The 26,926-nt window shown below is 41.7% G+C and overlaps 1 protein-coding gene across 1 annotated transcript in view; it reads right to left on the reverse strand.

Annotated features, from left to right (window-relative positions):
- Positions 1 to 5,471: 5,471 nt before the first annotated feature.
- The window catches only part of cntfr (ciliary neurotrophic factor receptor), a 224,248-nt gene continuing 202,793 nt past the window's right edge, over positions 5,472 to 26,926 (reverse strand). Inside the window, exons 8-11 of the mRNA XM_058616938.1 lie at positions 14,170 to 14,238; positions 13,689 to 13,809; positions 6,746 to 6,872; positions 5,472 to 5,657 (exon numbers count right to left, since the gene is read on the reverse strand). Coding sequence (XP_058472921.1) covers position 5,657; positions 6,746 to 6,872; positions 13,689 to 13,809; positions 14,170 to 14,238 — 318 coding nt within the window. The 3' untranslated portion in view covers positions 5,472 to 5,656. The remainder of the gene's footprint in view (positions 5,658 to 6,745; positions 6,873 to 13,688; positions 13,810 to 14,169; positions 14,239 to 26,926) is intronic.

Raw genomic sequence — 26,926 nt, forward strand, 5'->3', positions numbered from 1 at the left:
ACTGGGCAGTCCTGGTGGAGGTTTACACTCTCTGAGTGCTTCCTCTAGTTTTTACTAGATGCTCCTAAAATCCACATTCCATTCCAAATGGTTACATACCATTAAAAGTTATTTTCATGGTAATGTATTTTTTATTTTATTTTTTACAAGTTTTTGTTTTGCTTATTTATGATGCAGATTATGTGTTCCATTTCATTTTTATTTAGTTTAACCTATAGTCACCACATATACGAGTTGAAAAGCAATTAATTGACACTAAAACAGAGGAAAATGTAAAATAAAATAAAAATAAATGACTTATTAGGTCTACCCTCTAATAAAAAAAAGAAGAATTAATAGCCATCCATTTAACATTGCATCTGGTGCTACTTTTGTTTTTACTGCTTTGATTCCACTTTGTGTCTCGTGCCTGTGTGAAAGTTGTTATATAAACATTGTGTGTTTGCTTGCTGGCGTGCTCATTTTCCCATGGTGCTTCATGATTACTTACTTATTTATTTATTTATTATGGAGCTGCATCATCTACAGTTGCTTTGTGGTGGTTTGAAGGTGAACAGGTGAACTCTGCAGCTAAAAGCAACTCAAGTTCAATAATAAAGCATCAGAATGATGAGGAAATGTGGCGACAGTGGACGTGGCATGCTTATTGGTCGGATTATTTGTTGATCTGCTGAGATTTTTACGCAAAACCATCTCTTAGGTTTACAGAGAATAGATCAAAAAAGAGAAAATATCCGGGGAAAGTAAATTATTTTTACTAATGTCCTGGCCAACAGGATCTCAACACAAAATCATCCCTGAACAAAGCCTGTCAAACCATGAAGAACATGGAGTACAACAGCAGAAGACCACACTTCTACCAAACAGTGAAGAATCATGTGTACCTAATGAGGTGGCCAGCGAGTGTATACTTAAACACTGGAGTACTTTGCCAAGGAGATGATTATTATATATACACTCATAAAGCAACAGGCAGAATAAGAACAGCAGTAATGGACTGTCCTCATGAAGGTGGCCTGGATTGATTTTGTTTTTTTTTTGGTGTCACACGAGGTCAGAGAGGAATATAAAATAAGAAAAGCTCAATATTTTTATGCTACGAGTGTGAATTATTCAGCACCACGGAGAGAGACGCCGTGACAATGACTGCATGAGAATGTTTCAGCACCACAGACAGTGCACAGTGAGGGAGGTTATCTCTATGCTGCCCTCTAGTGGCTAAAGGCAGAACCTTCATTATTCTTTTTTATTATTATTAGAGAGATATTTAAAGGAGCAGTATGAAATGTTTATTTTTTATTTGTTTAAAATAATAATTTGACTTAGCAGAAATTGAAAATAAAATAATTTAACTTTATATTTATATATATGTATATATATATTTTTTTTACAAGTATACAACTACCTGATTGCATGATTTTTTTTTATTATTATTATTAACCCAGAATGAGCCTTTGAAATTATACAGACATTTTGGACCATCATGTTTTTACAGTGGACAAACTAAACCGCTTTTAAAGGTTTGATGTTAACTGAAGGCGACATAGGGTCTCCAACACACTCAGAAGTACGCACTGCACCTTTAAACCATGACAACAACAACAAAGACAGGTGAGCATTCAGATTCAGACTGATGTGAAATAACAGCCCAAACAGGAAGGAATAATAATGTTTGAGTGGAGACGCTGTGTGAATTTGGTGAAGAGTAGATAAGTGACAAAAAAAAAGAGAAATAGTGAGACAGACACAAATGGACAAGCCGGGAGGGAGACACATGGGGGGGGAAGTGGCTGGAGACAGTGAGACACAGTATGTCTTGAGTGTCGAGAGGCGAGAGCCAAACACTGTGATGGAAGTGAGAGGGAAAGAGAGATGGTGTCATTCATCCAGTTATCAGTGAAAGGTCAAACTAGTCATTAGAGCCGAGCAGGGCATGTTGGAACTGACAGGCGCTGCACGGCACACACACACACACACACACACACACACAGAGAGGGAGAGAGAGAGGGAGAGAGGGAGAGAGGGAGAGAGAGAGAGAGAGAGAGAGAGAGTCTGGTTTCTTCACTGGAAAATAGAATAATTTACATTATGGTGACTTGGTTTTTGTCCTCATAAGGAAGACAAGTCCTCATAAAGTGAATTGATTTAAGTCCCCACAGCATGAGTAAGATCTGGAACACACACACACACACACACACACACACACACAGGAGGTTAATGTGAATCACATCGTGGTTACAGACAAAAGGAGCGCGGCGGAACATTCTCGATAGTCATTTTAATTAAAGCTTGGTGGAGGTGTAAACATCTTACTAACTTCTCCGTCATTACTAAACAAAAAAAACAGAAGTGTGATTTTCTCTGACTTTTGTTTTATGAGACAAAAGAGCAGGACAAATGTTGTTGTCTCTTTGACCTCATTGGTCACATCATGTCCTGTCATTGTAAATATTAATTGGGTCCTCATAAAAAAAGAAAATAGAGCACGGGAAGAGGGAAAGTAATGAATGAAACACACACACACACACACACACAGACACACAGGGTCCAGCTGACAGCTGTTAGATAGTGTATTGACTTATCCTCGGTCTCCTAACGGCCTGCCACAACTCGTCAGAATAATGAAAGAAAGAGCTGGAAGGAGAGAGAGAGAGAGAGAGAGAGAAAGAGAGAGAGAGAGGAGAGAACCTTGGATTTTGATCTATTTTATTCTCCTCCTACATCAGTCTCAGTGTTTTTTAATGTTTCCATGTTGGTTAATGTGGATAACGATGAACTGTGTTTGTAGTCGCAACTAAACACACGTTGTTTTGCTGTTTGTGTGTGTTTTTCGCTAACAATCCTATTGTTGTTTTGGCAGCGACGACACTGTACACATACACTTCTTAAAAGTTCTCAGCGTCTCTCCTGGTAACAAGGGCTGTAGCAGCTAATAATGTACCATACCATGAAATACCATAATAACAGCCAATCAGCCACGTCGACTTTCCTCTGAATTGGAAGATAATTTACAGAACTGACATCAGCTTCTACTGGAGAAAAACAAATATATAAATCAAGTAAGTATTAGGTTAATTTCCCATAGACTTCCACTCAAACTGATTTCTTCTTGGAACCAGCGGTGTTGCCCCCTGGTGGCATCCTTAGGAGAAGCAGGAGACCACATCCACTTTTTATATACAGTCTATGATGGTAAACCTGTTGCCACGACAATCTCTGTATCTGGTGACTCACTGTGACAACACAAGAGCTAAGTCCTCTGTGGCTCTTCCTGAGGTTTCTCCCATTTTTCCTCACTCGATGTGAGGGTCTAAGGACAGAGGGTGTCACTGTTGAGGCAAATTGTCTTTGTGATGTTGGGCTACATGAAGTAAATTGACTTGACCTTTGTTAAAGTAAACATTAGCAGCACATTTTGGAACACAATTTGATGTAGCTCGCTCCATAGAGGCCTGTGAACCAGCGCTATATATGCTAAAAGGGACTGAAGATGTTTTTTACTACAAAATGATGGACTCACTGATGACGAAGTGGATAAAGCAAGACTGGATCTCTCTAAGCAGTTATTACATCTTAAAAAATACTTAACGTCACACAGTGAAGGTGTGATGGGACACAACACGAGTGGACACATAGTCTCTGCATTGATGAACAAGCTGTGGATACATTTAAAGTGTCAAGAAAATGAAGAAAAAAATCCCAAAAAGATGTCATTATTCGTGACTCATCACCCATGTGACATCAACAACCCCAGCTGCAAATTTGCTTTTCCTCGCCTGAGCCAGATTGAGAGAGGGAAACTTGAAATGAAGCGGTGTTTGTTTACGGCAGAGCGTGGGAGATAAGACACACACCGCTTGTTGTTGTTGTTGTTGTTGTTTTTAACAGTGAAATCGTTACTCGCAGCTGTGCCGTTGAAATCCCGGGCGTCGTCGGCGACAGAGCGAAATGAGCACGAGGCCAGTGTGTCGTCATTCATTGTGAAATGGTCACATTTAATGGTTGAAACCTGTCATTGTATATACATCTATAAAAAAGACCCCAGGTACAGGTTACGACATTCTACCGCTAATACATACATTATTATTATTATTATTATTATCATCATTATTATTATCATTATTATTATTAAATAATAAACTTTTTTGTTCAATGTTAAAGTTACATATCATAGTTTACAAAATAGGATCAAGGAGAATTAAGCCGTTATGAATGTCTGGAAAAAAGAAAAGGAAAAAAAAAAACTAAAGTCCTATATGTGTATTTATTATTTGTCCATAAAAATAAAAAATACAATTAAACACATCAATATTCCTTTTGAATAACATAATATTAACTGGTGATATTGGCTACTGAAATGTAAACTGCAAAAGAGATTATTTTATTTTTGTAAAGGCGTCAGAATTTTGGGGAAAGCAAACAGTGTGTGTGTGTGTGTGTGTGTGTGTGTTATTGTATTTTACAGCACAGAGCAGAATGGAAAAAACCAACAAAGCTCATATCGATGTTTTCAAACAGCAACTTTGTCGTTACAGAGTCAAAAAAACAAAGAAATACAAGGTGGCCGAAAGAATTATTCAGTCTCAAAATCCACTTAATTCTTTTCTCTTTCTTTCTTTTTTTTACAATCCAGGTCCTTCTCGTCCAGTCGCTGAAAGCACAATGTAAAGCTAACCGTCTACATAAGCCATAAGACTATACTGTTACCAAAACTTTCAAAAGTGTTAGTCCTTGTGTCGGGAAAAAAGCGTCTCGCTCCGTGGTTTTTTTCCCGTTCAGTCACTGGAGGCGAAACAGATTCAGAGTCTGATTGAGAGGGCGTTTTTGTGTTTGTGTGAACGGTCAAACAGGAGCTGCACGGGGTTTCCTCGCGTTCCGTCCCGGGTTTGATTCCAGTACCAATAATGGTGTTGTGCATGCACGCACGCACGCACGCTCGCACGCACACATACACACAACTTTCCGACCCATAACGAAAGGCAGGCACAGGCTTCAGGAAGCTCAATGAATCGTTTGGGAACCATTTTGTCTGAAGTTGAGTCTTTGGCATGGTGATTTAGCTGTATGGGGGGGGCTGCTGTTGTAGCGACACACACACACACACACACTTTACATGAGTGTGTGTGTGTGTGTGTGTGTGTGTGTGGTTACAATGTAAGAGGACACTTTGAATTAAGACGCATCAATTGAGCAATAAAAAAAAGTTTTTCCCTCGTCTCAGGAGTTGATTTTCTTGCTCTGATGTTAAAAGATTCCCAAACCACTGTCTTCCAGTCTGCTGTGACTCGTCACAGCCACCAGGGGGTGATATAAGACTATTGGTATTGTTGTTGCTGCTGCTCCTGCTGCTGTTGTCGTTGATGAGGATGATGCCGCGGTCAGAAGTTCCCCTGAAGATCTTCTTTGTCACCATTTAATCCAAAAAAAAAAAAAAATGCTGAGTCACTTTATAATTGTCTGGGTTTTGTGTGTGTGTGTGTGTGTGTGTGTGTGTGTGTCTAAGTAATCTCGGTGAGTAACTGTGTGATGGACAGATATGATTGGTGCACTGTATCCTCGAAACATGTGCAAAATAGAAAAAAGACCAGCCGTCGCCTCCTCTTCCTCCTTCTTCCTACTTCTCATTCTTCTTCCAGGACGTTTAAAGATGTTTAAATCTGCGGAATAAGAGAGAAGAAGAAGAAGAAGAAGAAGCACCGTTTAGGTCATGCTTGTTTTACAGGTTTCTGGCCAATGGCATATCGCCACCTACAGGAGCAGTGACACACAGTGAAAAATGAGTGTTTGTACAGTGGGAAAAAAGGCAGTAGTTGAATTGAAACTTTAAATAAACACATGAAGACAGTAAGTGAACGCTAGTTAATGGTCTGGGACTGAATGTCCTTTCCTGTTTGTGCACCTTCACTGTTGGCAGAGCAGCCGTCTGTGACATTTAACACTTCCGTGTTTTGTGCTTCAGCATCTTCATCTCTGACAGAGCACATGCTATAACGTTAGCGTGATTCACAACGTAAACAAACCCTTTAAAGTTAATGAAATGGGAAATTCTCATTTTTCCTTGAGTTTCTTCAGAGCAGCCGGCTCCACCTCGACATCGACAGTCGTGCATGGACTTGCAGATACAGTTTATGAGTGAGGTTCAGGATCACTTCAAAGATGAGGAGGTGTCGACTCATTACAAGGTGTGTGTGTGTGTGTGTGTGTGTGTGTGTGTGTGCATGTTAGGGAGTAAGGAGAACATTTAGATTTAAACGTATCTTTGTGAGCTCATTTTGACCTCGTGTGACCTGGTTCTCACATCTTTAAAGGGCTTTTAAGACTTGTTTTTAGGGTTAGAATTGGGTTTTGGTGCGGGTTAGTTCAGGTGTTAGGGTTTGGCTTTTAGTTGTGGTGGTTAAGGTTCGAGTAAGAGACTAGGAAATGCATTATAGACGCTTTCACAGCGCAGGAACTTTTCTCATTTACCCGTCGCGTTTCCACTGAAATTACCCAGGGACAAAAAAAACTTTCCCTCAACCTCCATGTCCATTTTGCTTGGGGCCCCCAAATTCCTTCAAACGGCCCTGCATCAGAATTGGCCATAGATTTGACGCTAGTCACTTCTTAGACAAAGTAAATAAACACAAACAGCGCAGGTTATCGGGAGTTCTTTTCCCCACAAGCAAATAAGTTCCTGGAAATCTATCTATCACTGAGAAAGCTGCACAAGAATGTGTGTGTGTGTGTGTGTGTGTGTGTCACTCACCACATGACCAGCAGCAGCATTCCTAACAGCAAAGGGTAGAAGAAGGTGAGGAGCCTGGCAGCTCTGCCCACTGGAGGTCCAGCCTTCTGTGGTGCGTTGGACGATGGTATGGGAGACGTCTTAGTCTCTGGGAAAACACAATAAATAAACATAAATTAGCTCTTATAACTCTTCTAATATTGTGGTATTTTTTTAAGTCCTGGTGCTAAACGGCCATCATTTGAAGAACGGACACTGAAAACGTGCTCAACTTCCTGGGAAGAGCCGAGCAGAAAGGAAGGGAGCACAGAACAGAATCAATTCTAATCTGCAAGTGCAATCAGTGTGGGACTTGTGAAGCTGGACACAAAAAATGAAATATAGAAATCTCACTGATGCTGAAGCTGCAGGGAGATATTGAAATGGAGAAGGAAGTTAAAAAAAGACAAAATCCAAGGACACGAATAAATGAAAAGAGACGGTGAGTCAGTACAATAATCCACACACACACACAGAGAAATAGGCTATTTTTATGTCAATGCTTGAGTTTGGTTTTGTGTTGCATTACAAATAAAAACATCACAGTTAAACAGTTTTATAATAAAAGGGCTTTTGCTGCAGCTGCAGGCAACACAACCAATATTAACTCACTCCTGTCTCTCTTTTTCTGGCCTTTTCCAATGAATGGGCTACAACGTTAGGGAGATATTAGAAGGAAGCGGCCGTGTGTGTGTGTGTGTGTGTGTGTGTGTGTGTGTGTGTGTGTGTGTGTGTGTTACTGCCGGCAAGAAAACATTATGGAAAACAGAAATGATGCAGAAATGATGTGATGGCAGTTATGGGATGTATGTTGATGTATGTAACAAGCTTGTTGCACGGGTGTGGGATGGGGGCGTGGATAAACATGTACATTTTTTAAGGATTAATGTTTTTTGTGATTCATGTGCACAGATTTTTCACCTAGTGACTAGATTATAATGTTATTTATTTATTTTTTTGTTATTGAGTGGTTCAACATGTGCCTCATCTTTTATTCAGAAAATATGGATACAGTAAAATATCTCCATACTTCTTCATCGTGTGACGCTGTATTGATTCTTGGACGCGCTATATGGAAACATCCACCCACCACATTTAACTCTCCATCAGTTCCTCTGAAACTGGACAAAGAAAGTTGGACATAGTTCACGCATATTAATCATTTTTTTCCTTGAAGAGAAAAAGGATTGAGATTCTTGGAAACAAAGTATCAGTAGATTATCTGACTGGACGACAACAAGAACACCGTCTTTGTCTTGGTATGTTGAATTTATGACATTTTATGGAGACTACATCCAGAAAACCAGGGCTTTAAAGGGATAGTAAAGAGTTTTTTTGGCAGTGAATAAAGTGCAAATACAGTAGACAGTGACTGTGTGATGAGTGAATCAGAAAGAGGATTGATGCATTGTTTCTATGTGATTCAGGACAGTAAAGAAAACGTGTTGTGACCATGGAGCATATATAAAGAATGGACATCATCTTCCACTTCTCCCGAGGATGCTAATGAAAAAGTAAAGATATAATAAAACAGCCACCAGGGGGCGACTCTGCAGGTTGCAGAAAGAACACAGTTTGAATTCAAAGTCTATGGGGAAAAGTTGATTTATGACATCGGCAAACATTTCTGCTGAGCAGTTCATGGTCTCAATCACTAGTCTCAGGTCTTCTTCAATGGAACATGATGTGAATTTTGAAAATGAAGGTGATATATTATGGCACATATTGTCCAAAAGGATCGTGGTTACAGGTGACGCCTGGTTGGTGTCGGCCAAATCTCCATTCTGGAACATTTTCTTACCGTCCCTGTTCACTAATCTGCCACTCTAAACTCTAAACAGGAAGCACACTGATCACTAGCTCTACTTCATACACGCCTACTTCAAAAAATGAACTTTAAAGAACCTCAGCTGCAGCATGTAAGTGTACTTACAGTCACATATTCCAATACTTTTGCTCACATGATAAGTGGGTGGTGCTATCTTCTATGTTGTGTATCAGATCCAGATGTAAATACCTTAAAATGTTCATCTTTTTGATGTCAAACCCTACATGTTTTCAGTCTATGACACAAAGAAAGGAATTGGCCTCACTGTTCCAATACTACAGGAGGGCAGTGTATCTGTAGTGGCACCTGCATGCTTATCATTTTGCTCTGTGACACACTCACATTTATAAATAATAAGTTTCTCTCCACCTGATGAAGGACGTAAGAGACACAGTCCAGAGCGGCTGAAGCAGGAACGGCTGCGCACAACTTTTTAAAGCTCTGGATGATCTGCTCTTTACTTCCTGGAATGTGGTTGCTAGGCAACGGCCGACGATGGGATTTTTTGTCTGACAGTCCAGCGTGTGAGCAGACGCTGGAGTGTTACGACGAGTCACTCCATGAACCGGGTAAAAGGGGGAAAAATGAGAGAAAGAGTAACTGTGCGATAACTAATTAGGCAAAGTAAGTGGAATCAAGTCCTTTATAGTCGAGCTGTTTGGAAACATTTTAAAAAGCAGGTGCTGACTGAATTTATTATCATCGGGCAAAAAGATATTCCCCTCGTTTCCCTGCTGATTTGAGTCTGTTTCATTTGAGCAGGTGCAAACATTTTTACTAAATTGTATTTTAACGTCTAAAAATACAAGCATTTCCTGTAAGTTTTCCAACAGGCAGAGTAAAAAAACAACAACAGACTCTCAGCTCTCAACTGAGGGAGGAAAAAAAACAAAGAAACAAACAAAGAACCCCAGAAATTCTGTATCCATGAGTGGAAACAACAACAACAACAAGCTGCTGCTGCTGCTCACTACACAGATACAATCAGTGATTCAGCGAGTCACATCTGTAAATAAAGGGGAGGAAGGCCAGGAAACAACACAAGTGTGGCCTCTTAAGAAAATAGTAGAAAGAGCGAGTGATCAACAGACAGAGAGAGAGAGCGAGAGAGAAAAGGAGAGAGACCTAGAGGCAAAACAAGGGCGAAAGAGAGAGAACAGAGAAGGAGGAGAAGCAGCAGCTGGATTGAGACGAGGCATGAGGAGAATCCCAATAACCTCCTGTTCTTACCCTGAGAACAAGGATAATACAGCGTGTACTGAACAAGTGCTTGTTTGTTTGTGTGTGTGTGTGTGTGTGTGTGTGTTGTTTGTGTACAAGGGAGACTGTTTAGCACGTGTTTTTCTAGACATGTGAGGGCTCATTCAGTGTTTGCTGTGATGACGATCGCCGTGCAGTGCCGCACACGGCCTACGGGAGTCACTGTTGCACTGCAAGAGTTGTGAAAGTTTTTTCAGAGAGAGAGGAAGAGAGATTAAACCTTTCATTAAAAAAGGTTTCAGACTGTGTCGGTGCTGACAGTGACAGCACACATTTTGACAATATAATATTCATATACACTAATCACATTATTATGAAGGGTTTAAACCCCCAAAATCAGAATTCTATGATTGGAAAAAACTACAAAACTGGTTTTCATCCATTTACACTGCAGCTTTTAGTCTTTTAGTCTTTTAGTCTCGTGTAATTCACACAGTCGACCTGGTAGACTTTTTTACTACTTCTTTGCACTCTACTTGCTTTTTAACTTTGTATTTCACTATATTTAAGTAGCATATGTTAGTTTCTTATTTAGTTTATGATGAGGCTATTTTAAAATTTCCCCTACTATAAGTTAGGCCTTGTTTGTTTATCTATCTATCTATCTATCTATCTATCTATCTATCTATCTATCGTACAGATTATTATTGTGCAAAAAAGCTTTGAGACCATAATAACTGTGTGAAAAATCAGCTCACCTCCATCTGAAGGTAATAAATCCAACCATCCATCACCTATTTAGTTTGTTAATTCATTCTTTCATTCATCTTTTACTGCTTTATCCTCCACATGAGGGTCGCGGGGGGGCGCTGGTGTCAATCCCAGCTGACATAGGGGGACCAAAGGCGGGGTCACGCCCTGAACAGGTCACCAGTCCATCACAGGGACAGATTGAGACAAACTTACTCTCACACTGAGTTTTGGAGTGTCCATTTTGCCTAATCCCCAAATCTGCATGTTTTCGGACTGTGGGAGGAAACCGGAGAACGCGATGAACCCTTGTTCCAACCGGGTCGCGGACGCGGGTCTTCTTGCTGTCCGGAGATGGTCTGGATCAGATGTAATCACAACGGTGGGAGGATGTCGAGAGCATTCAGGTGATGGGTTGGTGCCGGGTTTGAACATGCCGGAGGCAGAGCACACCACACGCCCGCTCCCCGTCTGTGAATTATCCATGGCTGCGTTCACTCAAACATTATCTGGAAATTTCACTAAGGAGCTGAGGAGGAAACGTTCCGGGGAAAACGTCCAAAAAACGTCTGATTCCGAACATGTCGGGGACTTCAGTGCCTGTTTTTCAGCCGAGTGAAGTGACTTCCTGGTGCGAGGTTGCCAGGCACCCAGCGGAGACTCCAGGAGATCACTGCTCCCCGAGGGCCAAGAAATAGTCTGCTCCACATGGCCCCAATAAAACCACTCTGATGTTTGCACAGATTAAACAAATACGAGTCATTTTCACAAACACAAAACACAATGTTTTGCAAATAACGTGTAACCTTGTAATTCTGTTACGCGTATTATTGTGTCGTAGCGTCCACCAGCCTGATATCAATCTGCTGATGCTGGGGCAGATAAAAAAAAACAACCAGAAAAGGAAAGAAAGACCACAGAAAGTGTAAAATGACCATGTCACTGTCATTCTTTCAAAATAAACACTTTAATCCCGACGTCTCTTGCTTCGCTTCTTCAGTGTGGCCAGAGAGACGTGTACAATTCCGCGCTCACACTTGGAATGTACATATTTTTCTTCAGGGATCATCAGCGCGGTGAGAGATTTTGATTTGACAAGCAAGTCATCTTTGATCTCTGCTGCGCGAGGGGAGGGGGGGGGATGCCAACGAGATAATTCCCAGAGACAGTTGTTCTCTTTGTGTGTTTGTGTGTAGACAAACACAAAAAAAAAAACTCATGTACAAATTTCCATTTGTCTAGCCTATAAAAGCCCTCCACTGTGTAAGTGTTGTCAGTCCAACTCAAATTGTAGGAGAGAGAGAGACGTGAGCGTTTTTATAAAAATATGGCACCAATTTTCCCTGAGGCGGTGAGCAGGCTTTCAGACTGATGTGTGCTGATTTGTCTGGAGGCTGCCGCATCTTACAACTTAAGCTGCAATAAAAGTTCAAGGCTATCAAACGCTTATAGTGTGTACTCAATTTAATGATTAAACAAAAAAAAAAGTTATTAGCAGAACTTAATTTCATACCTAACTGGTTCAGGAAATTTACTGTGTGACAGCCGTGGGCAAAAAGAACAATGTTTTTGTTTTTAAAAAAAACGACATAAAAACACTGCAGTTTCTAATTGCGACAGCTCACGGGCGTCAAGGCTGATTAAAACTAAACAGCTTTAAATACATATATTTTTGCATGTAGTCACACTCTTAGTGAGCTGTTGTTAATTCTCTCGATGTGCTGCATCTTCGTTAGTTATTGGGAGCGTCAATAACGTCACCATCTTAATAAATTGAAGTTAATTCAGACAAGCATTGAGAAAAACATCTCATCACCATCTGGACAATCACAGTGAAGACATTCATGATCTTCAGAGGATTATTACCATTTTAAATTCCCCTCTGGGGCCAATTTTCTTTTACTTTTTCAAATAAAATGTTGGGTTTATTATCAAATATCTGGAAGTAATTCCATTATTCTCAGCTGTATTTCGTCTTCAACCAGATTAACATGATACCAGCTCATTAGTAATCAATGAACGGTCCCTTTGTATCTCTATATTTGGATTTTGGACTTTGATTTTTCTTTTTGGAGATTGTTTTAATGAATCCAGTTGTTTGAGTTGATCAAACACAAAGCAACATTATATGAGTTCAGCTTGATGTGCTGTTGCTGTAGCAAACGAGTCACAATGACGGCAGATTTTAGATGACTTAAGTAAGTAAGTAACTTTTTAAAGATGCTGTGCATAACTTTTCGCACTTCTACATGGTGTATAGCAAAGTCATCGAGCAGCATCTCCACCCCTCCACCACATTCACACTGTCCAATGTCCAGAGCGCTTTTATCGACAGTATCTACTACTGAAACTTTTCCATGAGTGACTCCAACCTGTCGCACTTTTAAATCCAGGTTCCATTCAGTCAACAGTTTGAAAACTTGATGAGAAACCATCAAAACAATCACTACTTCAAGAAAAGAAGATGTGAATTGCCTGCAACAGGTATGTATTACATGGACTTTGCTAAATGTCATCATTGTCTTCAGCGAATTGGAGTCCAGGTTGCGGGGGCATCAGCCCAGATTGCTCTCTCCCCTGCCACTTCCACCAGCTCCTCCAGGGGGCTCCCAAGGTGTTCCCAGGCCAGCCGAGATATATAATCCCTCCAGCGTGTCCTGGATAAGCCCCGAGGCCTCCTGCCCGGGAAGCATCCTAACCAGATGCCCGAACCACCTCAGCGGTTCTACTCTGAGCCCCTCCTGGATGTCCGAGATCCTCACCCTATTCACGACCTCATTCTTTCGGTCATTACCCAAAGATGATGACCATGAGCATAGGTGAGGGCTGGAACGTAGATCGACCGGCAAATGGAGATCTTCACGTTGTGTCTCAGCTCCCTCTTCACCACAACAATCTGATGACGCTGCAGATTTGCTAACTGCGTCATTTCAAATTGCGAGTTCCTGCCCTATTACATACTGCAGCTTTAACTCAAATCTTGACTTTCACAATGACTCAGCGGGAATGACTGACAATCACGTGTCAGTGACTCATCAAAGTAACGTTGAAGATGTCAGGACATAAGTTGTATCGCGTTGCTTTACGTCGCCGACTGTGTTTGTGAAGCCAAGGAGAGAGGAGGCGTTAGTGGAGGCTGTGACCTACCGGTGGGAGTGACCACGTCGGTTGTGGAAGTGATGGGCAGGGGATCCTCAATCCAGGGTGTGGCATGAACGGCAACACTCCAGTCACTCCACGTTCCAATATCGGTGTCCTTGGCAGCCACCTGCGCGTGTAGAAGAGTAGAAAATACTCAATAACACGAAGCAACCGTGAGTCGATCGCATAGAACAAACGCCGACTTTGTTTCCCCCCACTTATCTCTTGATTTAAATGTATTTAACACATGTAATGTCTTTTAAATTGCTGGACATACAGTAGTTATTACAGGAACATTAGGCTCCGGTCCCTCTGTAACGATGGATGGCGACGGCAGATGGTAGCTACATCTAATCATTTTAACGTTTGTCAGTGTTTAACTCTCCTCCGGTCTTAATATCGTGGTAAGATGACGATGATGATGTGAAATGACACAGATTTTTTATTTCCACTTGTCTCCTTTCGTTAGCCGGGACGTAAACATTACCTGGATGATGTATTCTTTCCCAGCATAAGCATCAGTGATGGTGTGGGAGGTGCTGTCGGAAAGCTCCACCTAAAGAGAAGAAGAGAGCAACTGGTCAGGGAAAATAAAAGGAAAATAAAATCATACAGAGGTTTCGGAATGAACGGCATGGATTCTGAAACTAAAATACGGCAGTTATGAGTTCCTAAGTCAACTTTGGCTCTAGATTCCCCCATAAATGATGTGTTCAGTTAAGGAATTCCAGCCCGTGTCTTTAATGTTTTATGATGGGTAGATTCGGCCACACCATGCAGTGTGTGCATTTCCTTATGTAATCTCATTATTTACAACACACCTTTCATCATTACCCCGCGCGCATAAGTCAAGTCCCGTTGCCGTGTTTTACATTTTACACCGTTGAATTGATTAAGCCTCGGTCTCCTCGCTGCCTCGCACCATACGCTCAGACACGCACGCACACAACACCGGCGCAATAATTGATGATTACACCAGAAAAGCTTTGGCATCGGTGCCACGTAATTTTGTAACACAATATAACACATGGCAACGTTTGAGGCCCTTTTGTGCAGACTTTAATTTGCAAAAGCGTAGCAGAGAATTAACTAAAATGTCTGAGTCGCTGGGGAGCGCATGAGAGAATGATTTGCTGCTGCCCTGTAATTTATGGTTAGAGAGGCTGTGTGTGTGTGTGTGTGTGTGTGTGTCCCTTTGGCCTGTGTCTGATGGACCAAAGGAAAAATAGGGAACAGGAGGCTGCTGCTTTTTTTCTACTGCTGAAGTTTAAATAAATGATTTAGTGAAATGCAACCATTTATCTTGTTATGATGATTCAGTGGATGGAAAAATGGATGAATGGAGGAATGGACTGATGGATGTCAACAGTAAAGTATTATCAGTCACTCTCTCAAATCGTGTTTCCTGAGACAAATTATGGCCCAAGCCACACTAAATCGGAAACCCACATTTCAAGTATAATAAAACATCATGACGATGCCTCACATGAAACTCTCCAGGCTGCAGTTTCATTTAAAACCCGCCTCACCGTATCATTTGTTTGCCCAAAACACGACGAGTCGTGACCCCACGCGAGTCTGCCTGATGTTGTGTTGCCGTTTTATTTCTTCAGGATGTGCAAATCTGCAGTTGATCTGAAAAACAAACCCCCCCTCGTACATCTGCGCTCCCTCTTTCCTCCCGTAGTCTCTGTCGCTTTGGAAAAGTTGACTCCTGCTTTCAGCGTCGCCTTGACTTCCGCAGCCCTGACTCTCCATCGCTCGCCTCCTCGCCTTCTTCCGTTTGAAGGCAAAGTTCAGGCTCTAACCCGGCGCTGCGTTTATAGGCGTGATTTCATTAGTGGAATGCAGTTACAACGTCAGTGTGTGTGTGGACGTACTTAAGCATATTGTATACAGTGTGTGTGTGTGTGTGTGTGTGTGTGTGTGCTAACAGACATGTGTGCAGCGCGTAAGGTTAAATCCTCGACTGTTTATACGTCGATCAGGCGGCGTGTCAACCAGCTTCTATCAGCATTCCTTGTGTTTGAATTCTAACGTCTATGTTTTGTTGCTATTTGCAGCGTTCCTGTAAATCAGCGCATGTGTCTTTACATTTTTTGTGTGTTTTGATAAAATACCCCCCCCCCCCCATCCTGCTCTACATTTGTTTTTCTTTGTACTCCCATGTTTAGAGCCATGTCAGAATTATGCCTGTTGCACTGCTGAAGTGGAACTGGTGGCTTGTGAAGGTGCACAGGCGTGTGTGCACATGTGGGTTTACTATGTACTCCACTATGTGTGTGTGTGTGTGCATATGTATGTACTTGCTACGTCTTAAGGACATTTTCTGGCATAAACACTGACCTTGTCAGGACCATTAATCCTCACGGAGACCAAAACCTGGTCCTAATGAGGCAGAACCTCATTTTCTGAGTTCAGGGATTCAATATTTAAAATGGTGCTTAGGTTGGGGATGAACTGGTAACGGTTAAAGATGAGGGGTAATGCTTTATTGGGGCCGTACACATGAATGGAAGTCAGTGCAGTGTCCTAAGAAGAAAAGCTGCACAAACTCTGTGTGTGTGTGTGTGTGTGTGTGTGTGTGTGTGTGTGTGTGTGTGTGTGTGTGTGTGTGTAGTGTACTCTAATGCAGAGTAAACAGCTCAGAGATAAACATTTCCAAAGAGATGGATGTGTTGCTGTGATGCCAAGTGGTTAAACAGGGAGCAGCACTTAATATCACGTAGTAGAGGGAGCTGGGGGAGGGAGGGGAGGAGGGGGTGCAGATGGAAGGAAGAGATATTTTTTGGAGAGGCTGTTGCTATCTGTGCCAAAAAAAAGAACGAAGAAAAAAAAAAAACCCCAAAAAAACCCCAGCTAGATCGTTCACACTGCAAGACCGAGCTTGTGCGCTCTCGCACAAGTGCTGAAGTGATGTATGCCGACTTGTTGCTTTGTGTGTGTGTGTGTGTGTGTGTCAGAGAGAGACTGATGTAATGTCAACTTTGCTGTTTAGAGCTGTAAAGAAAACAAAAATCTTTTGCTGCGTAAGTGTATCTGCAATTGTGCAAAAGTGCACACACACACACACACACACACAGCCGAATATTTACCTTACACCCATAATCATGTTCCAGTGACTCAGCGTAAATATTCTCTATTCGGTAAACTGCAGATATGATATGATAATGATAATCATAAAGATTTTTGACCACAAAATGAATGGTTTGTTTTGAAAGTAATGATCTCTAAAATGTCTTCTCCTGGTTTTTACACATAAACACCGCGCGCCTTCTCATTGCGGGGAGCGTAGTAATTGTCTAACAGTGAACACAGACGGAGGGTGGCCTGCGTTCTGCTGCAGGAATCCACCTGGAGACGTGACACACCTGGATTTTCGGTGAAAAAAAAAAACATGCATATCTGCGTCTCCTTAAACCAAAGTTCAACAGCTTTACAGTGAAAAACTCTTACATTCACACACACACACAGCTTAATGCTACAATGCACACACACACACACACTCTTCAAGAGCTTCTACACAAATCCAGACAAAGAGAGGGGCAGAGCGAGAAGATGTGAACATTCCTCAGGGATTGCATAAGGAAGTGTGTGAAAAAGAAGTGACCCTCTCCTCTCCTCTCCTCTCCTCTCCTCTCCTCTCCTCTCTTCCTAGCAACGGAATGTCACTGTGTTGCAAAAGTCCTAATAACTTTGCAAATGGGATCAAAAAACCTTTAATTTTAATTTTGAATTTACTCCAATCTCTTCACCCTGAGTCCAGTAGGATAAGATGAAGCCTTTGCGTCAGTGGAGATGACACTTCACTTGTTACTGTCGGACACATTTTGTCTGTGGTCAGATGTGATGTGGCACAGCTCTGGACAGTCGTGGCAGCAGCAAGACAGCGAGAGAAAGGGAAGAGAATAACAGACAAAGAAAGGGAAGAGGAGAAACACAGTAATAGAAAAATGCAAAAAAGAAAAGAGAAAGCCAGAGGAAAAGTAGAAAGAAAGAGGGAGACGTGGAGAGAAGTGGCGTCGGTGGTCAGATCTAATCCAGTGGGCATGTCTGTTGTCCTGGAAAGGAAACCCAATTATATGGCACTTCTACTGGCCCAATGGCACTCTGTGTGTGTGTGTGTGTGTGTGTGTGTGTGTGTGTGTGTGTGCACTGAGAAGGTTGGTCTCATTAGGTTGACTGACAGCTCCCATTTTTCCACCACGCTCCCTCTCACACACACACACACACATGCAGGCACATAACATGCACGGAAAATGTCCAGCGGTAATTTCTCGGACAGTATTTCTCTTTGAAGCCCCCCGAAAGCCATAGCACCAATTACGGGGTGTGGGGGGGGGGGATACGGGAGTTAAATCTCCCCCACAGCCAATAGAAAATCCTACACTAGGACCTCGTGCCCCCTTAAAGAAGGCATGTGGTCGTTTTAACAGCACAACAGCGGTGGTGTGTTCACGTGACGCCGCGATGATGGCATGTCACAAATGTCAAAACCTGAACAGGTGTCAGTGGAGATGAGAGAAGTGAACTCAGACTCAGGATTCACCTGCGATACTTCCTCCTGGAACAACTCTGGAAACACTTAAGTTATTTCCCAGCCTACTGTCACAGAGTGGAGGCTTGTAATGTGAGGTGCAGAAGTGATAATGGACATATGAATCCATTATCCATTATTGCACCGTACTGCACATGTCATGCTTTGCCATGGGGGCCAGTGTGGAGTTTAAATCTCTTCTGATCTGATCTGTTCAGACCTAGTGTTTTACATCTGTGCTCAGTGATCTGAATACATGTGAGTGTCCACATTCAAGATTCAACATAAACTTTATTGTCCCAAAGGGAAATGTTGTCCTGGACGACAGTGCCACTACCAGAGGTGGAAAGTAATGAATTACAATTACTGCATTACTGTAATTGAGTAGGTTTTTTTTTGTGTACTTGTACTTTTTAAAGTAATGTTTTTTTGGAAGTAATGTACTTCATTACATTTTAAATCAGTTACTGAGTTTGGTGTTAATTAAGGTCCCTGAGTGAGTGAGAACACTAAAGCATTTGTGACCTTTGACCCATGTTGACTGATACTGATAGTAGTGTTAACACATTTTATTTTGTCAGTACTTTAATTTAATTAAAAACAATTCATGTGAGAAGAAAGAACCCCAACCTTGTTAAAAAGGTAACTAAGTAACTTTTACTCTGAGTACATTTTTCATCAAAGTAGTGGTACTTTTACTTGAGTAGAATATTTCAGCACTCGACGTTCAACTGAAAAACATAATCCCACAGAATCCAACTATTTACTTCATTGTGCAAGAGCAGCAGCAATTCCTTAGTGCAATAATATATTTTTGAAAATTAATAAAAACATTCTAAATTTCTGAAATATAAAACCCAATAAATAAAAGCTGATATTAAAACCTAGGAATACCCTAAAAGCAATGAGATACAATAATAACAGTCACAGAGAATGGATGAGAATGGAATCCATGTGTGCGAGGGTTATGCTACATGAATCTCTGGAGAGTCACCGTCTGGACTCCAGTGCATGTCTGATGGTAGCTTACAGTATATGGACCAGGTGTGAATGTGACTGTGAATGGTCATCTGTCTTTGTGTGTGTCGGTGCCGTGATGATGACCTGTCTGCCTCGCACCCAGCGTGTGGTGGACGTGGCTCTAGCTTTCCCTGAAAACCCTATAAAGGATAAGCAGAGCAGACATGGACTGAACTGTTGCGCCATCACTACTTTATTTATTAATATCTGGATTTATAATCAATTCACTTGGCCACCCATTAGACATTATAGAGCATTTGTGCTGAATTAAATCAACTGATGAGCCTCATACTTATCAAGATCTGGGACGTCTGCCAACTACTGATTTTCACAAGACGAAATCCAATGAAAACAGATTTGCACTCATGGGAAATCTCACACTGGCTACTTCTTCTTCTCTGGGGTCGTCTCTTTACGAGAAACCCCCCACCCCCAAATTAAAAAATGGGTCTCTCCCTCAACCAAAGTTAATAAAAAGTGAAGATGACAAACACAGGATGAAGATGATGAGTTGTGAAACAGTTGCGTGTCAGCTCAACCGCTCGCCGGACTGGACGTTGATGCCTTCTATAAATATTGCACAAATTACCTCACGAAAAATCATTTTTGTTAACTCCTTACATTAGATATTATTAACAGTCTTATTTGCGCAGTAATCATGAAGGAATATGTCAATAGTTACAAGTTCAGCTGTGAGCCCCTCCAACCAGAAGTGTATGAGGGAGCTGTAGCATCGTTCTCTTCTTTTTGGTACAAATGCGTATAATATATATATATACATATATACATATACGTGTATATGTATATATATATATATATATATATATTCATATATATATAACTAAGCTATTATCTTGGAAATAACATGGTATAACAGTATAACTGTTGTTATTGCCAGGCTGGAACTTGCATTCTAACTTTAAAATGATAACCTATTCATAAAGCGTCATAAAGCGTCATAAATTCATCATACAACTCTCCCCTTAAATGACTCTTTGAAGATGAAACATTGTCTTCTTTTGTCAAAACCTTGACAAGCTTTGGTGCGTTCCATGTGTCAGAGCTTTAATGGCCATGAGATGCTTGCTCACAAGACGAGGTCAGTTTAGTGTGTGTGTGTGTGTGTGTGTGTGTGTGTTGGAAAGCCCGAGGATTGACATGGCGATGCAGAAATCGATGGAGGCAGAGAAGAGGGCAGAGGCCCCATTCGTCTTCATTCACCCTCCCAGAGTAAAGCTCTCCAAAGCACCACAAACACGAGAACGCTGAAATATCCCCGAGTGCAATATGAGATGAGAGAGCTCTTTGTCTGAGGGGGTGATCTGCATGACACCTCTACATGTAATAGTGTTAAACAAAGAGAGCAACCACCTCCATGTTGGCAACACTTTCCATCGACTGCCTTTTCCGTCCTTCTCATACTTTTGGTTATGACTAACAGAGCATGAAGGGAAAAAACAAAGATTCAGTCAATAAGCAGAGGAGAAAGTGTTTGTAGGCGTATTTAACAGATTTACAGTTTGTGTCTGTGGAGCAAACAACGACGACTTTAATGTAATTCCACATCAGAGGCAGACAATGATGACTTTCATACGTGACAGCACTGAGTATGACTTATGTGAGCGCGTGTGGTGCAAAAAAAAGAAGACGGGGTCTGACGAATGGCCTGTCAGTGGCAGTGTCCTTTAGATGGGATGTTTTCCCCCAAACAAGGTCTAAACATTTATCATGCGCACCTATAGATACAAATGGATGACTCGAGGCACGGATGGTTAGATAGCTGACTTAATGCATGGATGGAAGCGAAGATGGAGGGAGGAGCGCGTGAGCACGCGTCCCGCGGTTTGCTGAGAGAGGGAAAAGTAAAGGGACGGTGAAAATGAAAGCGGGAGATAGGACCACATTAAAAAACGATGGAGGTTTGAGTTGAAAATCCCTCATTCAGTGCCAATCTGTGCTTCTCCCCCCCCCCCCCCGCCTCTTTGCCACAATAATGATTTTATAAAAACATGCAGCGCATGAACAAAGGATGAGTCTCTTCACCATCACATGCATGTGAAGCTCTGAGACTCACTATTGATTCATATAAGTGTTCACAGGTTGAGGTTGAGGGACTTTTTGGCAAACTTACAAGGAGCGTGATTACATGGGTCAGTGGATGCATAGAGGGAAAGGAAAACAGTGTTCTGTTGGTGGTGGAAGAGGTGACCGACAATACTGAGGATGGACGGACAAGTGGAGGAGAGACAGGGCTCTGATGGCTGACTTTTTCACGACTGTTAACTAACAATCCATTGAACATCTGGTCATTTCGATGAATCGATCACGGCTCTTGTTAGTAATACTCTGCGAGTACAACACTGTGAGTTATACACTCAGGTCTCAAAGGATAGGCACATACTCTACACTACTGCCTACCTTACATTTGCACCTTAATTCCACAGAGAAGTGCTGATTCTTATTCTTTCCGTTCACAAGCTCAATTGTTGCTTTCTGTTCCAAGTGTCCGTACTGAACCGGGTTAAAGGGCTTTTGCACGTAATAATGTTGAAGAAAAGAATGGAAACAAAGTGAGTTCTGGGAGTTCTTCTTCTTCTTCTCAAATTTAATCTGGATTTTCTTTTGTATTGGTTTTCTGTTTGTGTTTTAACTGTGCAAATGTGTAAACAGATGAATGTAACGTATTTGCCGCTGCCTATCTTGATCTGGAGAGGTTCTTAATCTCAATGGGTTTTTCCTGGTTAAATAAATCTTTACACTAACTCATTGTAAACCCTAGTCCAGCAGTGAGTTTACCAGTGAGGTGTCTGTGAAGTCATAAACAAAAAGAACGGCAGTAACATGTTTCTCAATCCTGGTTTTCCTGATTCAAATAAATGCTTCGTCACCAGGGTTTTCCAGAGCTTGCTGATGAGCTGACTCGTGTGAATCAGGTGTGTTTGAGCAGCAGGGAAACGTCTAAAACAAACAAAGCAGTGGGTCCCCACCACCAGGATTGAGAAACACTGCCTCTGAGCAACTGTTACACAATGTCACACTGACGGAGGGAATATTGGAGATGGTGACGTAGAGCCAGTAACACTGCAGTCTGTGGTGTTAAACCACATTAAATCGTCGCGGGGGAAAATTCCTCCATCACAACAGCCATTAGGGGAGAGTTGAGCGAAGTGGGGGGTTTAAAATAAGAAAAAAGTGACAAAGAAAGTGAGGTAGCGGGAGGATATGGAGGAGATGGACGAGCAAGGGAGGATGCAGCTCTGTCACACAGAAGGACAAAAGGGGGGAAAAAATGCAGGAGAAATAAATGAGTGAAAGGCTATAAGGCTTTGTTGCTCATGCGGAGACAGATTAGAGTAAGAGGAATTTTAAGTGCTCCTCTATTCTCTGCTCCGACTATTTCATTCATCAGGCCTGTCTGTTTCTCGGAGTATTTCTGTCCCTCGTGTAATGAACAATTCAAATTTCATTTGGTTCTGTTTGCACTTATCTGTCCTATATGTGTTGGTGTGGCAGTGCGTGGACAGTCTGTAGGTAAACAACAGTATACAGTAAAAAAAATGATAACCTTCATTAGAAATAACCTGTGCGGCTGCAGTGCAGAAAATCATGCAAATGCACGTCAGGAACGTCCGTTAATGTTCACATCAAACTTCAGAATGGGGGGGGGATGTAATGATGAGATTCAGTGACATTAATGGCGGCACGACCGTGAGTTTTTCTGAAAACGGTCCCAGAAAAGTCCTCTCGGAATGAACACGCCTTCCAAACCCGAGGGGGTGGATGAACTGAAACGTTGGCGAAGACCACGTCAGGATCCTGGATGTCTCACCAAGACCGAAACCAATGAAGACTGGAAAAAAACTACAGTCTCATGAATCTCAATAGCTGCTGAAGGCTACAGATGGTAGGGTCGTGGTTTGGCATCAGCAGCATGAATTCATGCACACAACCTGCCTTGTGTTAACAGTCTGTCCTGATGCTGCTGCTGCTAGTGGTGCTGCTGGTGGTGAAGGTGGAGGTAATGGTGTGGGGAATGTTTTCTCAGCCCACTCTGAAGCCCCTTAATACCTTTCGCTGCTGACCATGTGTCTCCCTTTATGACCAGGATTTGAGCGAGATGATGCACCACGTCACGAGGCGAAAGCAATTTCAAGCTGCTTTTCAGCAACACGACTACGAGTAGAGGCATTGGGAAATGGTCTGTATTTCTACAGCACTTTTCTAGTCTCAATAACCACTCAAGGCTTTACACTACAGTTTTACCTTTCATCCATTCATATCCATTTACTTACACATTTGAATGCAGTGATACCCATTCACACACACACACACATTCCTGGCACTTGGGGTTAAGTGTCTTGCCCAGGGACTTATTGGCACGTAGACGAGAGGAGCCTGGGATTTAACCCTCAGTCTCAGTTGGATGACAACCTGCTCTGGAGGTTTGTGTGGTTGAGTCACGTCAACAGGAGCAACAGGAGCAAGAAACTAAAATGGGAAAATGAAGCACTACCCAGTGCCATTAACACCCTTCTGTTCTGGGTACCTAGCACAGTGTCACAACTGTCCATTGATAGGTCCCCAGAGAATTGTTGATACCGAATGGGGAAAAACCCCCACAAAATGCAGCATTTTTAATTTTATTCTGCAGAGAATTTGAGGCCATTTATAGGATTTTCTATGACACCTTCGATGCCACCTTCTGTGCTGCCCTGCTATTAGGTCACACTATTGCCATTGCTAACACAGCTATTGTCGGAATAAGGGTTTACCCCTCCAAGAGAAGTGGGTGTACGCATGGCAAAAAAAACCAAAAACCCAGAAAACAATCCTCTCAAGCTACTTTTGGCCTTTGAAGTCTGCTCAGGTTCCAAACGGATGAAACTATGACAGGAATTTGGGACGTTTCGACAAGCAATCCCCGCCCAAATGGGTGCTACGAAATTAACAAGAGAGACGGGCTGTCAGTCAAACCCTGTTCCGTCCACGCCCACCGTCTCGCGATGCAGTCTAATCAACTGAGGTGGACGCTTTTGAGGTTGACAAATCGTCGATGATATCACAGTCTATACAAACCAATGCGTTCCAACAGTGTTTGTTATTCTGTCACAAAAAAACATTGAAAAATGATTTTCATTTTATGACTTTTAAGACCTGACAAAGTGATTTCACATAAGTCGCCTGTGTTGACCGACCATTAGCATACCACTAATAATGTTTGTTGTTTTCTAATATACACGCATACTGATCTTTGTAATTAGACAAAACGCACATGTATCTACGTTAACATGCATACCGTGTGAAAGATTGTATGTTCAGCTGTGTGTGTGTGTGTGTGTGTGTGTGTGGCCAGAGAATATCTGTATGCAAACATGTATTTTCAGTAGGACTTTGACTCCAGCCTCGTCCACCAAAGAGCAATTACAGCAAAGCAGATGCGGTTTTCATAGCATGAAAAACGATATTGAGCAATGTGAAATTGTTCTTATCACAGCCACTGGACCATTGCTTTAATTGCTTTGTGCGTCTGGGTTCACGTCTCAGCAAAGCGAGAGGGGAGTTTGGAATGGGAACAATGCAACACAAGGCCATGGGAGAGAAAAAAGAACAGTTCACTGAACATTTGCAAGCATTCAGATGAGGCTTTTTTTTTTTTTTTGATGGTTGACTCTCAGTTACAAATCAATAGCCATCCCACTCGACTACAGGAGTGTATTCTTTTCTGGAGCACTGGCGCACATAAGAAATCAGACAATGGGATTTCACGAACAGTATGACAGGATGTAATGATGCATATTTAGAAGGAAAGGTCCTGAACCTGTGCTTGGTGTTTCTACTGAACTACACCTGCCTAAGGACACAACATCAGACACCAATACATAAGGAAATAAACATCATCTTACAGCAATACACAGTGCAAATGTATCATTAGCACACAAAATAATAGTAGTGTGCACCATTGTACAAATACACAATGTATAATTCAGTCATAAATTGACCAATTGACAATAACTGGTCCACACACACACACACACACACACACACACACACACACACAAACAAACAAAACAGCTCAGATCAGCGGACAGTTGGGGTTTTAAAGTCTGTCCCTTTAGATGCGACTGTGTGATTTACTGGGAGATATGAAAGTCAGCTCACCACGCCGAGTCATGTAGCCTGTGTGCTCATAGTGAAAGAAGCTTTTTGTGCACACTGTAATGACCAGATGGTCTTTGTAGACGTCGCACATAAAATTTAAATTTAACAAATCAAATTCAGAACTGAACATCCCCAATATCTTCACTATTTCATGTTGTTGCTGCTCTATATGATGCTCATTATGGCTTATCTTTGTGTGGATAGTCATGATGTACAAATCAACATGAGTTTCCCTCACTTACAGACGAAATCCATCAGAGACTCATTGGTTTCATTTAAGTTAAATCAAAGGTCTCTCTTGCTCAATTTTCTGTACTTAATCCACTCTTTTATGGTTTAACATATTCCAGAAGTTGTTTTTTTTCCTCTTCGCTCTCTCTCTTTCTTTTCATCCCCCGAACCACTCATCTATCTTCCTTTAACTTAGAACACCTTGTAACTGATAGCTTATATAAAACTTCACTTTCAACTTAGCCTCTACTGCTCCCCACCTTTTCATCTCGTCTCTGCAGCTTTCATCCATTCATCTATTTGAGGCTGACATTTTTCCATACCTTTTATCACGCTTCCCCCCCCCATCCACACGCCACGTTTGTCTTTTTCCCCTCTCCACCCACCACTTTTGTGTTGTGTTGGAGTCCAGGCACATGCTTTATTTAACACATTTAAATGCAATGAGTGTCTAATTCCCTTTAGGTGTCCCTTGTTCCCACGTTTCAATCCTCCCCGTCTCTGTTTGACGTAAATCAAATTGTTCTCATACATGTATGAATGCCATTCTCACCCACTCTCAAGGTAAACAACAACTTTAATTAGCAATCAACCTCCGAGGCTACACTGTATTTACTATATTCGTGTTTAATTAAGTATATACAGGGCCAATAAACACCGTATCTTATCGTTTGACAGCGTCATTAAAACTGCATTAGGCAGGATCGCTGGAGAAATACTTGATTATGGAGTTTCATCACCAGGTCATTAAATACTAATGTTTTTGGGAGGGGGGTTAAGGTGCTCTCCATAGTGAACCCCTTTTTTAAAGCAGATGACCACGTCATGACAGACAGACAGACAGACAGACAGACAGACAGTCAGACAGTCAGACACACAAGTTTCATATGCCACCGATGACCGGAGGCAACCTGTCCTTCTATATATATATATATATATATATATATATATATATATATATTTATATATATATATATATATGTACACACCAGCTAGCATTTGTAGCTTTGTGGAGCCATAAATAGGAATTTAAGGTATCGTGATTTAAATTCATCCCAGTTTTGGGTGATTCACAACATCTGTAGAGAAGCTGTTGGATTCATATCTGCACGTGCTGGTTGTGACATATTTCTATGAGTGATTTCCATAATCATACGTCAATTAGGCACCGTTTAACCACACTGCACATGTTCTGCGAGGTTTCCCAACACCTCATGAAAAGGGCACAAGAGCAAGCGTACAAATGTTCAGAGGTGATGGGTTCAGACATCTCCCGTCTAAAAAAAACAAAAAAAAA

This window comes from Solea solea, chromosome 19 (genome assembly GCF_958295425.1).
Source record: "Solea solea chromosome 19, fSolSol10.1, whole genome shotgun sequence".
In the NCBI taxonomy this organism is placed as follows: Eukaryota; Metazoa; Chordata; class Actinopteri; order Pleuronectiformes; family Soleidae; genus Solea; species Solea solea.